General features: G+C 45.2%; 1 pseudogene and 1 gene segment (V, D, J or C); both read right to left on the bottom strand.

Moving 5' to 3' along the window:
• Window positions 1–17,289, bottom strand: part of LOC122443259 — a 54,133-nt gene extending 36,844 nt beyond the window's left edge. Inside the window, 2 exon segments of the V gene segment in view lie at window positions 14,140–14,257; window positions 17,120–17,289. Of these exon segments, the coding sequence occupies window positions 14,140–14,257; window positions 17,120–17,165 (164 nt within the window).
• On the bottom strand, window positions 8,498–14,090 carry LOC122443985 (annotated as a pseudogene).
• Window positions 17,290–17,888: the final 599 nt, after the last annotated feature.

Here is a 17,888-nt window from a genome sequence, read left to right as displayed (position 1 = left end):
TAATTTCGGCTTGTGAGATCTAGTTCTCTGATCAAGGATCACACTCAGGGCTCCTGTACTGGGAGCACAGAGTCCTATACCCTGGTCCAAAGTTCTCCCTAAAATTAGGTTATTGAGTCAAGTTATCATGCTGGCAGGACTGTCTGGCTCAGTGGATCACCAAGGTTCTGTAAACTTTTGTGCATGTTCAGGAATCCCTAGGCTCCAGCATTCATTCTGGAAACTTACAGAGTTGTCTACAACGTGGAAACCAAAACCAGACATGATTCCTATTTCAAACTGCTTTCAGTTGACTGAGGAGCAGGTTAAAAAAAAAAAAAAAAAAAAAAATCCTCTGCCCTGTCTGTAGTCCCAGGAGCCTGGACCCAGAGATGTGGAATGAGGGATCAGACCGGAAGTAGAGAGCTGACTCAGTTACCACCAGGGGAATAAAACTTGCTTGGACACTTTTCTTTCACTGTTCAGATTTAGCTTTGTTTTTCATCTCCCTTTCCCTTCCTAAGCCGTGTTTATCAAGATGTTGAAGCCCCAGTGCTCAGGTGTCCAACACCCAGGGTGCAAGACTCTAGGATGTTTGGAGGAAATCTGTGTTTACCTTCAAGTGGGTGTTCAGACATCCCCCCTGTTAAATAAGGATGGAGACTATATCCTCCAGGAATATTAAACCATTATAACTATTAAATTCTGCATTTTTATAGTTGTGCCTATAAATTATAAAATGACAATGATTCAGTGTTTATGCCACATCTCCTAGACTGCCCAGAAATAAAACATATATCTCTTTTCTCCTTCTGTGTCCCCCACTGTCCTTACAGAAAGTCTGGTCCCGAAGTTGCAGACAGGAGTTTGGCCTGCAGAGATGCAGACAGTACACTCTGTGCAATGGGCCCAATTGTAGCAGAGATGCCGAGCACTGACCCAAGTGGCTCCACATTCCAGCTCATGAGCAGAGGAGCGGGGAGGTGTTCCTGCCTTGGGAGGGGGTGATACTTGCTCTTAGTTTCTTGGAGCAGGTGAAAAACTCACTCCACTCCAATGGCAGTCTGCCTTCAAACTGGATACAGGATGAGAATATCCTCTTTGCCAGTGATCACATCATCTCAGGGAAAATTAATTCATCAATCAATCATATTTCAGATATATTGAAAAAGTGTTTAAAATAAAAACATTGTGTCTCACACGTTATCCAATAGCAATATTTTTTTTTCAGGTGAAAAAATGCCATTTCTTCATTATCTTTTATCTTGACATGTGGAACTTTGCTGAATGTTTATTAACTGTGTGCAAGGCTGAAACCAAATCAGTTTGAAGGCTGCAATGAATATTGATCATGTCTTAGAGCATTTTTTCATTGATCTGTCAACAAATATGGGAGAATACGCCTTCAGTTATATAGTCAGGGGAATTAAAGTAGCCCTGCCTGGCCCTGAGAAGGGCACCTTTATGTTGAACATAAGTCACCTGCTCTTCTCTGTCAGGACCAGGGGCTTGTCTGGAGGGGCTGCTGAGGATGGGAACATTGACCACAGGCGACATTTCTAGCAGTGCCAGCATGGCCCTGGCTTTTCACTGAGCTTTGGTTCCTTTCTTGAAAAATAAAGAGAAACTTTGTGTTATAAAAAAATGACATGAATGAAAATCTGATGTAGGTACTGAAAGAAACTCTGCCTTTTATATTAATAATGGTCATCAGTGAGTGATCCCTGCTGTATCAAGATGCCATAATATATACCTGTGCTTAAAATTTTATTTATATAAAACACACAGGCAAGTGTGTATATAAAATTTAATTTTATAATGATTTTAAACAGATAGAGATATATAGATGATTTTGATTCTTAAGTCCATGAAGTAGGTTCTATTGTTGCCATTTTACATACTAAGAAACTGATGCACAGAGAGGCTAAGGAGGACCTCAGAAGTCGTGCTGTGATGCAGATGACACGGTTTAAACCCACGTAATTTCAACTCATCATTTTATTAAGGATATCAAACGTATACAAAAGCTTTCAGGATGAAAGAACAAAGTCGGTGCCTGCCCTCCCCCCTGCCTGCATTCCTCTCCCTTTCCCTCCTCCCTCTCCCATCCAGCGACACAGAACAGTATTTCTATGCGTTAAAGGTCGGTGACTTCCCATGTCACTCTACTCTCTTCCTGCGCCCATGGCTTCTTATCACTCTAACACTGTGAGACAATGTGAGAAGCACCTTGATAATGTCTACAACATCTAATAGTCCTTTCTTAACTAAGGGAGGGGTAAATAGTAGGTGTTAGGAACTCAAAAAGGATAGTGAACTAAGTGGTCCTGTAAGGTTAGTAAAAATTTGGAAAGGACTTCCCTGGTGGCGCAGACGGAAAAAATATCTGTCTGCAATACAGGAGACCTGGGTTCAGTCCCTGGGTCAGGAAGACCCCCTGGAGGAAAAAGTGACAGCTCACTGGAGCATTCCTGCCTGCGGACTCCCACGCACAGAGGAGCCTGTGGGCTCCAGCCCACCGGGCCGCAGAGGAGTTGCACACGACTGAGCGACTAACGATAACTCAACAGCAGCTTCATAACAAACCTCCACATGTTACAGACGAAGAAACAGAAAGTCACAGCGAACAACCTGCTTAAGGCCACACAGTCTGTGCTGTGATGTCCTTTCTGCCTACTATCCGGTACTGGATACCACTCAGGCCCCTGGGACATGAGTTCCATAAAAGCAGAAATCACATCTGTCTTGCCAACTAACGTTTCCCCAGTGCTTACCAGAAAACTAAGAATTAATGAGTAAACTATACTGAAATTTCTCACACTGGAATCCATGCTGTGATGATAAAAATCACAGGGAGGGAAAAACAGGTATATTTCCATGAGATGTTAATTCAGATTCGTTTGCTTTGTGGATCAGCTTCTATGTTATGACTAATAATTTAAAATTTTATTGTTGGGCTATTCATGTTGTAAATTTGCATAGATATTAAACATAAAATGAGCCTATGTCAAAGGCATAATATGCAATCAAACACAACTTTTGATCTCTACCCCAGAGGATGTTGTGCTCTTAGATATTTTTATAGAGAATAGAAATCCAGTTTTCAATGTGATGTCTGATTTTTAAATAATAACCATAACTACTAGCTTCATATACACAGTCCAAGGTCGCAGCCTCCTTCTCAACCACAGAAATTGCAGACTGGGCTTGAGTTACTTTCTAGGTCATGCTGGATCCTGCAGGAAAGAGCCCTTATTTATAACCATGATGGTATAAGGGATGAAGTGGCTTGGACCTAATGCCCTGATTCCAATTGCCCATTACGCCTTCCTTTCAAGATGCATCAGATAACAATGATCTGTCCAGCCCCACAACCTTGGAACTGAGAGAGGAGCATGAGTTCTGTGTGTGAGCATCCTTACCAAGACAGACAGAGGCTATGCCTGCCCTCAGCACACCGGCAATCAGCATATTGGTAGCTCCTCCCTACAGTGAAACGTCCCCTGTCCCATTTCAAATCCAGATCTAAATTCTGTGCCCTCTGCTCAAGAGGCACAGGCGGAGCTCCTGGGCTGTGATGCTTCTGCCCCACGAGTCAGCAGAGGGAGGGCAGTTTGTGTCACGTCACACGCTTCCTTTATAGGAGGGAAATGCTAGACTTCTGCACAACAGTTTGTAGAATTATAACACTATCAGACTAGAAATAAACAGTGGTAAAACTGAATCGTGTTCAGTTCATTCGTCTTTGGATCAGAGAATCAAAAGTAATCATGGGGTTTCAGCTCTAACAGAAAGGCAGAATTTTGCTTCCATCTTCGTTTCTGCCTCCTATGGAATCTAGTAAAAGTTACCTGCGGAATATTTTGTTGTCTATGAATGATCTCATATCTTGCCTCTGCGTCACAAAATCTGTCAAGTGTGTGCCATGCTAAATAGCAGCAGGGGGAGAAATACATGTATATGTGATCACAATTTACATGTGTGTATGTGTGTAAACAAAAGTAAATTCAGAAAATTTTAGTCAGTGCCTAAAAATAAGAATTCCTGTTAAAACTCAATCCATGTATTTCTGAATCACCCCCAACTCTTCCAAACCATGCCCATTAATTGTGGTGGAAATTGGGATAGGGAAAACCCTAAAAATACACAAGTCTGGAGCCAAAGCATTATCAAAAGCAATAGAAATCCTATTAGAAATGCCAGCAGAGTTCAATCTCCACTGATGTCTGTTCCTTGCATCACAGTCTTAAAACTCTTTGCCATCTTAATATTGGGAGCTGTGTCTCACTGTGAGGACATGTAAGACCAAGGTCATCCAAATTTTAAATATTATTATTCTTCATAAGGGCTTTCCCTGGTGGCTCAGCTGGTAAAGAATCCGCCTGCAAAATGGAAGACCTGGGTTTGATCCCTGGGTTGAGAAGGTCCCCTGGAGAGGGGAATGACTACCCACTCCAGTATTCTGACCTGGAGAATTCCTGATAAATCAATTTGCTTAATGCTAGAGATGAAGATGGACCAGCATTCTTTTTACCCTCCCTCTCAGCTTTATCAGGTAGCTTTCGCTTGAAAACCCTAGAAATTCTTGAAGCCACTAAAGCAAACACTAGATTTTAGGCTTTTTTATTGATAGAAAATTGCCTTTGAAAATTTTGGCTTTGGCACAAATTACTGAAGTGCTTAGATAAATCAATGAAACTTCCTCATCATACCCATATTTGTTGCTGTTTAGTCACTAAGTTGTGTCCGACTCTTTGCAACCCCATGAACTGTAACCCACCAGGCTCCTCTGTCCATGGGATTTCTGAGGCAAGAATCCTCGGGTGGGTTGCTATATCCTTCTCCAGGGGATCGTCTCTACCCAGGGATTGAACTCATCCTGAAGATCTTCTCCATTGGCAGGCGAATTTTTTACCACTGAGCCCCCAGGGGCACCCAGACCCATATTTACTAATTGTCTAAAAAAAGAATTTGCTTTAATAAGATATACACTGTGGCAGAACAGAAAATGCTGTGTCTTACAGTCTCAATGAGGAGACATATTTGCCACCTGAAGGGTTTTTTTTTTTTTTTCCTGAAAAATATAGTCCTCATTACCATGGGGAAGACCTGTAGTGTATGTCCCCTTTAATATGGCTGCTAAGGCTCAGCTATAAGCCCTGGAATAAGCAGATTATTCAATCACAGAGAATCTGAGCAACTTTTTGTTCAAAGACATAAAAGATGATGACTGCAACTTTTTGGCTTCAGTGTTCAAGAATATATATATAGACTCCTATGATTGCCCATTGAGTAAAGTACAGCTTTCATTATTCCATTAACTTATTTTTCATCAAATGAAAATTTCAAAAATTATAAAATTCTAAGAATGCAATGGTATTTAACAAAAAAGAAACAGATTTCATGATGGTTCTATCAAGTAGCTTTTAAGAATATTAGCCATGCCTCAGACTGATTGAGGTCATACCCAAGCTCTGCTCCTAACTGGTTATGTAACCTTAATTAAGTTACTAAACATCTCTACACCCCAATTTTGTCATTTGTAAATTGGAAGTTTCCTAGCATCTACCTGAAGAGGTGGAGAGGGATTTAAAATGCTTAGCCCATTGCCCATAAACCTGTCAATGTCACATACTGGGGACAAACGGAGCTCAATGAGTGAATAAAATGATTTGTGAAAGAAACGTTATTTTAAGACATGTGTGGTGTCTTAAAGCAATACAATCCTAAAGCAGGAGACTCAGTCATGTTTACTCTATTCTCAACACTTATTCATACGGTTGACACATATGAGTAGGTGCTCAAAAGCTTTCCTGAATGAACGCAGGTGTAGCTTGGAATGACTCTATCTCATGTAAGCATTAAGTCATAATTTTAAAGAGCATTTTCTCTTGTACTTACTCATTTTACATCCATAAGGAAATGTTGGTACCAAATAAAGCAAAATGAAATGAAACAAATATGAAAACATGAAAAGTCAAACCTCTAACTGTAAGTACATTCATTTAGAACAATGGAGCTCCTGCACACGAGTGCTCACACCAGCATTGTTTATAAGAGCTAAAAAGTGGAGACAGCCAAAATGTTTCCAAAACAATCATTCTTCAAGGGAAGAATGGATAAGCAGAATAGGTGGGATCACAGAGCAGCCTATTACTGAGCATGAGGAGTAGTGAAGAGCTGACGTAGAGACGTGCCGTGGAGAGAGTCCTCCAGGTGACAGCAGACAGGCACCGCCATCTGCTGTCTGATTCCACCTCCAGGAAACGCCCAGAACAGTCAGATTCACAGAGACAGAGAGCAGAGGGGTGGATGCCAGTGTCTGGGTGAAAGGGGGAATGGGAGTGACTGCTAATGGGTACAAAGTTTCTTCCTGGAATGGAGTTCTGGAATCAGATAGTATTGATAACTGCACAACTCTGTGAACAGGCTAAAAACCACTCAATTGTACAGTTAAAAGTAGGAAGTTAATGATATGTGAATTACCTTTATAAAGCCATTATTTAAAAAGTGATAGAGCTGAAAATACTCATATTAATTACAGATCAAGTTCTGGGACAGAAAGAGTCCTGGGGGGTTCTAATCTGCCAATATCAGGACAAAAAGATATAAGACGGTTATAACGCTTTGATTTTAAAGAGGAGGGTAAAATTTATGATGAGGGTTTACCATGATGCAAAGTCAGCTTGTATTTCAGGATCCCTTAGTGTCCTGGGTCAAGAAACTTGATTTTGTAATTTCATTTTCTTTTTCTTAAGAAGAGCCTCTGAAATCAAAGAAGGCTCAGGCTTTGCAAAACTTTCATCTGTGCCTGTCAGTCCCGCAGAGTCATACAAGAGGGATAAAGGACAGGTTGTTATGCCCGATGTCCAAATCCCTGAGCGGGAAGAGAGAAGGCCTCCAAGACAATGCAACTCGCAGGAAGGGAAGTTTATTACTGACTCGAGTCAGGACTCCCTGCCGCAACCAATGCAGTGGTGCAGGTCAGAGAGCCCCGAGCCCAAGCTGTTACACAATTTTATAGGGTGAGAAGCGGATTGGTTAAACAATTTCATTGGTCAATACTTTTGCGCACGCAGGACTTTCCTGGGGGTTTCCACCCCGTTCCTAATTTCCTAATTGGCAAACATCGGTCAGTGCTAAGTGAATGCTAATTGGTCCTAATTGGCAAACAGTGGTCATTGTTAAGCGAAAGCTACCTGATAATCTTACCAAGTAGGAAGGCCTACTCCTAATCTAAGTTGCGTTACTTCTGCTCACCTCACATTCCCCCTTGTCTGTTGTTCAAATAGAGGAATCTTCCTCTTTTCAATCTTGGGCCACTGACACTATAAGTGGACCCAGGAGGGTGGAAATTAAGGTAGTCAGCCAGGGGGAGTGTTGAAAACAAGACTCAAACCATCTCTGCTGGGCTTCCCATTTTCTCTTTCTAATCAAGACCACCTCAGACAAGGAAGTCAAAGACTTCTCTAAATGACTGATTGATTCTCTAACCACTCTTGTATGGTCTGCATAGAAACCTTGCAGACCCTATCTTGTTGGAGAAAAAAATCAAGTCATCTACAGCAGCTCGTAGGGAGGAAAGCCCTTGGCCTTGCAGAGATAGTAAAGCTTGGTTCACCCATATCTGAGGTACTTGGCCCTGCGGGTTGCGCCACACTCGGGGCTACCAAATCTCTGTTTCCTACGTCCCATTCCCGGGGCCCATCACAAGAGGTTACGCAGCTTCAGCTCCTGCAATAATCAGCAGGAGAATTAGGAGACCTCCCGGTGGACGAGTTTCAGTTTCAAAGGATTTGACGGGTGAGGACTCGCCTTCCATTCTTCTCGTGCTTTTTCCTGTTCTTCCAGTGTGGCTTGCCGCACGTGATTGCAGTGAACCCAGGGTTCAATCCCGCCGACCTTGACAGCAGTAGGAGTGGTAAGGAGAACAACATAAGGGCCTTTCCATCTAGGTTCTAATACACACAGAAGAGGGTCTTCCATACAGAATCTCTTATAAGGGGTGTTACACACCTGAAAGAGTGTGAAGGGAAGGAGGGTCACCCAGTCCCCGCCAGTCTCTATTGCCAACTTTGTCAAAGTTTCTTTTAGGGTCCGATTCATTCTCTCAACCTGTCCTGAGCTCTGGGGGTTATATTAACTTCCATTTTGTCCCCAGAGCTCGGGCCAGCCCTTGTACAATCTGGCTCACAAAGGGAGGTCCGTTATCAGAGCCCATAGTCAGTGGCAGCCCGTACCTAGGCACTATCTCCTCCACTATTGCTGTCTCTCCCTTAGCGGGGAAGGCTTCCACCCACCCTGAGAAGGTATCTACCAGAACCAACAGATAGTGATACCCGTACTTGCCTGGCCTTACCTCAGTGAAATCTATCTCCCAGTGTTGCCCTGGCTCTTCCCCTCAGTACCTGGTTCCTGTGTGCTGCTTTTTCCCTGTCCTCATCAGCTGGCACGCTTTGCAAGCCTGGATTATCTCTCGTCCAGTTGTATTTTCCTCAAACATTGATCAACACGCAGATTCAGTCCATATTTGCTTTCATTTATCTACTGAGTGTACCCAAGCTTCTCCTTCAGAGACTCTGGCATCTCAGGGGGAGGAGGGCGAGGGAGCCTGAAGTAGACCTTCACAGAATCATAGATAGTGCAGTCAGAGTGCCGATCATGATGATGTGGGCAAAGAGTCCCTTCCATACACCTCTAAATCCAAGTCTCTTGAGGACCTGAGAGGCATTGCTACCCTTCTCTTTATGCAACACAGACACCATGGAATCGGCAGGGTGGGAAACAATGGCACAGAAGACTCCAGCTATGTAACCTGCCACAAATGTGACAACCAGCTGCTCTGGCTTTGAACATTCACTTCGGGGCTTGGGAACCACAAACTTGTACAATGCTTCAACAGTACATTCAAAGCAGGCAAACTTCATCATGGTGTATGTTATCTGTCTCATCCAAAGAGGAGCAACCCCCTTGTAGAACGCCTTTAAGCCTTCTTCCTTATACATTTTGGGAGCTGCATCCCTCAGAGTGTTAACATAACCTGGTTGGGTTTAAATTCGAACCTTAGCAGCTTCCATAGGAGCCAGAGCAATCTCAGCAAAGAATTCAGCACTGGCAGAGGCAGCCAAATACAGTGATGTGCGCCATGGATAGGCATTCTCCTCTCCAAACATGTACTTCGTAAAAGCCAAACTTGCAGAGCCCCTGCAGGGAGTAGCCAGTGAGGGTCGGGGCCCATCCTTTGGCCAAACCATGGAAACCATTCTCTTTGAGTGTAACTGAAAATCCATTAAGAATGCTCTTGTACTTCTGTGGGTCCACCTGCATATGGCATTTCACTAAATCCAGAGGAACAACAGCAGTGTGTGTCAGACCACAACTTAAGACCCCACCAAAGCCACATAGTGCATAAAACTTCGCGGAGCCATATTCACAACTGTACTCTTCTACCGCGGCGGCTCACGCTTTCCTTTGCCCATCTTTTACATAGCTACTCCCATCGGTGAACCATACTAGCTCACTGTTGTCTAGGGGTACATCAGTTAAGTCTTTTCATGCCACCAGGGCCTCAGCCAGTATCTCGCTGCAATCATGGAGCTACAAACAGCTGGAATGGCTTATTTCGGTTAGGCAGGGCAAGGGCTGGGGCTTCTAGTAGGGCCCGTCTGAGTGTCTGGAAAGCCTGTTTCATTGGCTCAGTCCAAGTCCAGTTTGGGGTCTCTTTACTTCCCTCATACAAGGGCCGGGCCTTCTCAGCAAACCCCATGATCCACAGTCTGCAATATCCAACAGTCCCCAGAAACTCTCTCACCTGGCGGGGGGTCTTGGGCCTTCATGGTCTGGGTTAGCCACCTTTGCCCCTGCCTGATCTTATACCCCAAACAGGTGACCTCTTGCTGGGCTATTAATTGTGTAGCAGAAGGACCTCTGGGTGGCAAGTCCGATATTCGTAGAGGTCCTCACTCAGAGCCTCTTGAACCTCTGTGGGATTACCGGTTGGCCTTCCCCCTCAGTCCACTCAAAGGCAAATATCTCCTGGCTCTGGGCCGCCAGGGGTAGGCTGAAAAAGGCATCTTTCAAGTCCAACGCAGTGTACCAAGTGTACTCAGGCAGCAAACTGCTCAGGAGGGTATACGGGTTAGAGACAGTGGGGTGTATGTCACTCACCCGTTTGTTGACTTCTCGCAGGTAATCTGTCCCCCCTGGCTTCTTCACCGGCAGTAAGGGGGTGTTCCAAGGGGATTGACACCGCTTGAGAATTCCAGCATCCATGAGACATCGAATGTGGGGAGTGATCCCCCACCGAGCTTCCTGGCTTATGGGGTACTGTCTCACCCTCACAGGAGTTGCCTAGGCCTTTAGCTCGATGACGACTGGATGTCTGTTTGGCCAGTCCCATCCCTGCCGTTTCAGCCCAGGCCAACGGGTATTTATTCATCTCTTAAGGCTAAGGATAAGACATGTGACTGTCATTCTCCCAGCTCTGTAGGCTTAACTGAATAAAACCCAATGGCCTCTCCTTTCTTCCACAGAATCTTAGCATAATTAGTACTGCTATGACACAGGAATGGGATTTCATTTCTCTCTATTTCCTGCTTTAACCACTCTCTCCCCAAGAGTTCTCACCTGCTTAAGCCCCTCTCTAGAAGGGACAGATGTTTTCACAATATCATCAATAGCCCACCACTGATCAGCAAGGTAAAGTGCCACAGCTGTGAGTGAGTCCTCAGGTGCAAAAGAGCAAGAACTTTCTGGGTCTGATCTCCACCATAGAGATGTACAAAGCCTACATTTGACAGGCTAATAGGATCCCGATTTTCAGGGTCCCAACACCTCAGATCTAACATGTAATCTTCAGCAGAATTTTCCAGTTCCTCATGACTGCAATTATCCAACATATCCACAGGGAATGCCATCGGTAGTATTCAACAAGTCTCTTCCAAGTAGAGGGGCTGGGCATTCTGGTATCACCAAAAACGAATGGGACACCTGGTGGGTCCCCAGATCTACTTTTCATTACCCAGGACTTGGGGAGGGGTGCCGAGTCTTGACTCCCGTAGTCACTGTCTTCCCCCGCATAGAACTCAAGTTCCAGGGGAGATTCTCTAGCTCCCTCTGGTTCTTCCGGTTTTCCTTCCTGATCTTCTCAGCTAATTCCCTTTCCCTCGTTCTTCCCTTTCTTCTGGGGTCTCCCTATTATTAAATACCTTTTCAGTAAATCCTGTATCGTCTGTTCTCCCAATCCCTCTATCTTTTGTAACTTCTTCCTAATATCTGGGGCTGCCTGATTTACAAATGCTAACAGAACTGCAGCACTGACTCCTCAGCCTGGGGGTCCATAGGTGTATATTGCCTAAAGGCTTCCATTAGCCTCTCTAGGAAGGCTGCCGGGCTCTCAGTGGGCTCTTGCCTTACTAAATTTACCTTTGCTAAATTTGTCGGCTTTCTTGCTGCGGCCCACAGGCCAGCCATCAGAGTCTGGTGGTACACTCGGAGACGCTCCCTACCTTCCGCTCGCTCAAAATCCCAGTTAGGCCGCTACAGAGGAAACCCCTCGTCCACGAGATGAGGCTGGGCGGTTGGCCTCCCGTCGGCCCCTGGGACCCGTTTCCGCGCTTCTGCCAGAATTCACTCCTGCAACAGCTGCTGACAATCATAGTGAAAGGAGAGTTTCACCTGGTTGGGCTCTAGTTACTGAGGCTCACTTATTGTAGGGCCTTCAGAGTCCGCCAGAGTGTAGCCCTGGCCGGGACTCATCAATTGCCCCACAACCATTCGCCTGTTCACTGAAACTCCTGAAAGAGTAGGAACGAGACCAGAGACAATGCCGACACACACACACAGACACGGACAAACACGGAGAGCCGAAGACAACCACACGGACAGACAAACGTCAGCCAATAACACAGCGCTGGGTTTTCGGGCCCCCTGACCAGACTCGGGATCAGGAGAGGAACTCTCCTTCCCACAGAGCCAGCTGCCTTCCAGCGCGCTCGCTGGCCTCGGCCTTACGCCAGCTGGAGAAAGCTTTCTCCTGTGCCAGATACCTTCCTGCTTTACAGCAGGGCCCTGGAATTACTCTGGACTTCCTGTCCTGCCTGAGACAATGCCAGCACACACACAAACATGGAGAGCCAAAGACAAACACACGGACAGCTGACAACACAGCGCTGGGTTTTCGGGCCCCCTGAGTTTTCCTGAGCACCGGTGCTATTATCTATCCTTCCCCTCTGTCCTGGAAGTGTTCTCTTCCCCCGGTAAAGGGATCCCGGACGAGCCCCCAAATGTTATGCCTGATGTCCGAATCCCCGAGCGGGAAGAGAGAAGGCCTCCAAGACAATGCAACTCGCAGGAAGGGAAGTTTATTACTGACTCGAGTCAGGACTCCCTGCCGCAACCAATGCAGTGGTGCAGGTCAGAGAGCCCCGAGCCCAAGCTGTTACACAATTTTATAGGGTGAGAAGCGGATTGGTTAAACAATTTCATTGGTCAATACTTTTGCGCGCGCAGGACTTTCCTGGGGGTTTCTGCCCCATTCCTAATTTCCTAATTGGCAAACATCGGTCAGTGTTAAGTGAATGCCAATTGGTCCTAATTGGCAAACAGTGGTCATTGTTAAGCGAAAGCTACCTGATAATCTTACCAAGTAGGAAGGCCTACTCCTAATCTAAGTTGCGTTACTTCTGCTCGCCTCACAAGGTGAGGTTCAGAGACCTCCAGAATGCCAGGACAAGTTTCTCTTGGTGAGTTTCATTCATTGCAACTTACAGTAAGAGCCACACATTTCTCTGTTTTCTGCTCCTCTGCTGTGGGAATGCTGTGAATATGTTAAGAACTTAGAATCCCAGTCAACAAGAGTCCATGTGCCCTCTTTTCACTAACAGACCAAGTGTTTGCTTGGTCACTGAATTTGACACACTTCAAAAGGATCAGAGGCCTCAATACAGCGATAAAGATAATTGTCTGGTTACGTGGTCATGTTCATGTCCAGAATTTCTCACAGCACAGATCCTCAAGACCAGAATCGGGATCATGACCTAGCATTTTGTAAAGAGCTGCCATGATGACAAGATGAAGGTGGGCTGTGTCAGCATTATATAAGCAAGACACCTCACGCACAAAATGTTCACTGACTAGATTGCTCTGACCCACACGGCCCTTGACAGAAGGAATATCCTCTCAGGAAACCATCTTCATGGGACTCACAGCAGCAGCATTTCTTGAGCAACCATAAGAGTTGGGAAAGTCAAGGGAAGAGAGTGTAAAGGTCGCAGTCACTAAAGATGGAGTGTCTGCAGGTGAAACTCAGCAAGACACAAAATTCTGGTTTGGATTATAAAAATCAGACAGTAGGTTCAAGGTCATACATTCATCCTTGAACGAGGTGCCCTGGGAGTTTTCATCAACAGGTTCTGACATATTTCAGCATATATCAACTGAACTGTCATTGAACAGAGTTAATGTCACTTCCAGGAATTCTATGCCATCTGGGGGAATGTAACTGGGCTAAAAACAGGCATTTCTGGAGAAGGCCTTTTAGATTCCTCTTTTCAGTGTACCCTCCCAGATTCTCCTCTGTAGACCAATCCAAGAATTCCAGGGTTCTTGGCACTGCACTTCAGAGCTGGAAGTACTTTGACGATGCCTCTGGCATAAAACAGGGGCTTCCCAGGTGGCTCAGTGGTAAAGAATTTGCCTGCCAAACAGGAGACATGGGTACCATTCCTGGGTCGGGTTAATCCCCAGGGGAAAGAAATGGCAACCCACTCTAGTCTTCTTGCCTGGGAAATTCCATGGACAGAGAAGCCCACCACAGTCATAGGGTCGCAAAAGAGTCTGACATGACTTAGCAAATAAACAACAACACAGCTAGCATAAAAAACTGAAGACAGTGAAGACAGACCTTCTGGGTCTGCCCACAGCCAGAGCCCCATCTGCGCTCTGGGCTTGTGCTCAGCTCCCCCTGCAGCCCTGAGTCACATCTCACTCGGAGTGCAGTAGCACACAGCCGAGTCTGATGCTTGCACTGCCCGTCTCTGCAGGTGGAAGGAGCTGTCCCTCTTAACAAGAGTGGCCTGAAAACCTTCATGCTCGGGCCTCTGGTTTGTCATCGAGCCCTTCAGGAGGAGTTGAGGAGCTTTGTTGAGATGCTGGATATACCAGAAAAGATAGGGAGCCGAACCAGCAGTCTGGTAAGTGCAGTTCAGGGTCATGAGAGCCCCCTCTGAGACAGTCACTGGGCCTTCTGTCTGGTTCACTGAATCACCATTGGTCCCTCCTACAAGAAAATCACTTTGTTATGATAGAAATGTACAGGAGTAGAGTTTTCAGCCAGAGAAGAAAAATAAAACTTACCTATAATCATAGGAAAGTGAAAAATCATAAACATTTAGGATAAAATGCTACTTACTGAATATTAAAATGATCAGAAGAACTGAGTAGCAGAATGCATGCTGGCAAAAGAAAACGATTCTTGTTCCCTGGAATACGCAAATCTAATAAATCTAGTCTCCATCTGAATGTTACAGAAGCTCCTCACTCAGAAACTGAGAGCCCCTTTCTGTACCATGGCAGTATTCTGTCTTGTGGCTGCAAAGTAGGCAAGTGAAACCGGCTCCTGAACACGAGGAACCGCATCTGAAGGAAGCCCCGCCATCTGGTGGTGATCGTGAGAATTGCACCACAGTCGAGTCTGACCTATTCCTCCTGATAATAGCTTGTGGGATTACATACAGGAGAATGGGACAGGACCCTAAGAAGAGAGTCCTAAACATAAGCGTGCTTAGGCAAACTATTAGTACTTCCATAATTTTTTGCATGGTACAGGTATCTCTAGCTTCGCAAGAACCCCAGTTACAATTTCTAGATGGAATAGTCAGAGATTTCTTCCTTCCATATGTCTCCAAGATTCCCAAGAATCAGAGAAGGATCTCCCTGAATGGAAAGTGCTCCTTCCTCTCCTCAAGTTCTTTGCCTGAATTAGCTCTGTTCATCCCCAAGACTCAGTCAACATGCCATGGAGGAAACCTTATCTACAGCAGGTCTCAAATAATATGTGGTTGAATGAGAAGGTTATTATTATATACCCTACCATCATAAAATGACACATTTTTTAAAATAAAAAAAAAAAAATTACCGTTACTTCTTTTTCACAGTTAAAGGTAGAGTTGACCTTACAACTAGAAAACTGGACAAAATACATGAAACAAATTTTGTCTGTAGTCCCACTAGCCTGGACCCAGAGATGTGGAATGAGAGATCAGACCAGAACTGTATCAGAGAGCTAATACAGTTACCACCAAGAAATAAAACCTGCTTGAATACTTTTTTTCCACTGTAAGATTTATTTTTGTCTTTTCATCTCCCTCTCCCTTTCTCTGGCCTGTTTATCAAGATGTTGAAGCCCCAGTGCTCAGGTGGCCAACACCCAGTGGGCAGACTCTAGGATGTTAGGGAGGAAGTCTGCACTGACCTTCAGGTAGGTGTCCAGACATCCACCCTGTTAAATGAGGATGGGGACTACATCCTCCAGGACAATTAGAACTATTCTAACTATTAAACTCTGTATTTTGATTGCTGTGCTTATAAATTATGAGATGACAAATAATCAGTGTCTAGGCCACAACTCCCTGACTGCCTGGCAGTAAACCTTATCTCTTTTCACACCTTCTGGTCCCCCACTCTCCTTCTAGAAAGTCTGGTCCCCAAAGGCGCGGACCGGAGTTCCACCTTCAGAGATGCAGAGGGGATGCTCTGTGCAATGGGCATGACTGTTGCAGAGATGCAGAGCACCGACCCAAGTGGCTCCACATTCCTGCTCATGAGCAGAGGAGGGGGGAGATGTTCCTGCCTTGGGAGTGGGTGATACTTGCTCCTAGTTTCTTGGAGCAGGTGAAAAGCTCACTCCACTCCAAAGTTATTGTAAGAGTACATAAACACTTTTTCATGTATCAGAAGTCTGACTGACTAATGAATAAATTTCTCCTGAGGTGATGTTATTACTGCAAAGAGAATACCCTGTACCCTGTTTGAATACAAACAGTACACATCATGCATGCAATATTTACCAACAGGACTGCTTTGACCCACAAGGCCATTGACAGAAGGAATATCTTGTCAGAAAACTCTCCTCCTGGAACTTACTTAGGTAGCAGCATTGCTGTAGCAACCAGAGGGGATGGAAAAGTCAAGGGAAGAGAGAATAAAGCTCCTAGTCACTGAAGATGGAGTGTCTGCAGGTGTATCTCAGCAAGACATACAATCACAGTCTGAATTATAAAAACCAGAGACTACCTTCCAGATCACACAGTCATCCACTAACAATGTTCCTGGGAGTTTTCATTAACAGGTTGTGAAATATTTCAGCATATATCAACTGAATTGTCACTGAAGAGTTAATGACACTTCAAGGGATTCTGTGCCTTTTGGGGGAATGTGAATGGGCTGAAAACAGGCATTTCTGGAGAAAAGCCCTTAGGTTCCTCTTTACACTGTCCCGCCCCAGATTCCTCTCTGTAGGGCAATCCAAGAATTCCAAGGTTCTTAGCTCTGAGCTCCCGAGCTGACAGTGCTTTGATGATGCCTCTGGCATAGAGCTCTGGAGAGCTGCCCACAGCCTGATCCCATCTGTGCCCTTGGGTTTGCGTTCAGCTCCCCCTGCAGCCTCCCTCACTGTGTCCCTCAGAGCGCAGTAGTACACAGCTGAGTCTGATGTTTGCACGGAGGATTTCTGCAGGTGGAAGGAGCTGTCACTCGAGGTATGAGTGGCTTCAAAACCTCTGCTGGTCACCTGGTTTCCTAATGAGCTTTTCAGGAGCAGCTCAAGTTCTTTGTTTTGGTACTGGACATACCAGAAAAGAGCAACTGAATAGCTGGACTGGTAAGTACACTTCAGAGTCAGAGGAGCCTTCTCGGGGAGGGTGACAATGCCTTCTGTCTGGGTCACCGAGTCTCCACTGGTCCCTCCTTAAAAACAACAACAACACACACACACACACACACACACACACACACACACACACGGTAAGACTTTGTTAAGTTGGCTAAGGAAGAGGGACCATCTCCCACTTGATAGAGGTTACATGGCAACCTAAAACCAAGGAATAGAACATCTTAGAAATTTTAAATAAATGTTACTCACGCATTGTCAACAAGACCACAAGTCCTAAGCACAAAGCAGACAGCATAGCTGGCCCAGAAGCAGTGGGAGGCTGAGTTTGGAGATACAGGAAAGTTGAAAAAACTATTCCTCTAGTTTCTTGATCTTTTGTTGAAATCTTCAAGAAAATACTGGTTCATGCGTTATGTAAGCCAAACTCCCCTACACGATCATGCTGTAGGCTGAGCAAGAGAGAAAGGTTCTCAGACATGAAAGATGAATTGATATCAAACCACCAGCGAGAGGGAGCAGCGCCCTCTGTTGTTCTCCCTCTGTTCCTGCAGTCTGCTGTACATCTGGTGAAGTGAAGTGAAGTCGCTCAGTCGTGTCCGACTCTTTGCGACCCCATGGACTGTAGCCCACCAGGCTCCTCTGTCCATGGTATTCTCCAGGCAAGAATACTGGAGCGGGTTGCCATTTCCTTCTCCAGGGTACATCTGGTATTTACCCTGAAAAAGAGCTCAAGTTGTAGGCATAGAAGGGAAATAGGTATCTGGGGTGTGCGTAGGGTTCAAGGAAGGAAGCACCAAATAATTTCTGCAGACTTAGCAATGGTGCCCGAGGTTGAGACAGTTGGTAATTCCTCTGTCTTTAAGATGCAGAGAAATACAGTTCCCTTAAGGCTTTCCAGACCCAGCATCTATTGTCTGATCACATTGAGCAATAAGCTCGTTTAAGCAACTTAAGTTACAGTATGAGTGTGAAAAAAGACTGTACTGAGATCTCTTCTTGTCATTTCCCTCACTGGCCC

This window comes from Cervus canadensis, chromosome 6 (assembly GCF_019320065.1).
Source record: "Cervus canadensis isolate Bull #8, Minnesota chromosome 6, ASM1932006v1, whole genome shotgun sequence".
Classification (NCBI taxonomy): domain Eukaryota; kingdom Metazoa; phylum Chordata; class Mammalia; order Artiodactyla; family Cervidae; genus Cervus; species Cervus canadensis.
Note: the sequence above shows the minus strand (reverse complement) of the source record. Positions and strands in the feature narration are given on the sequence as shown.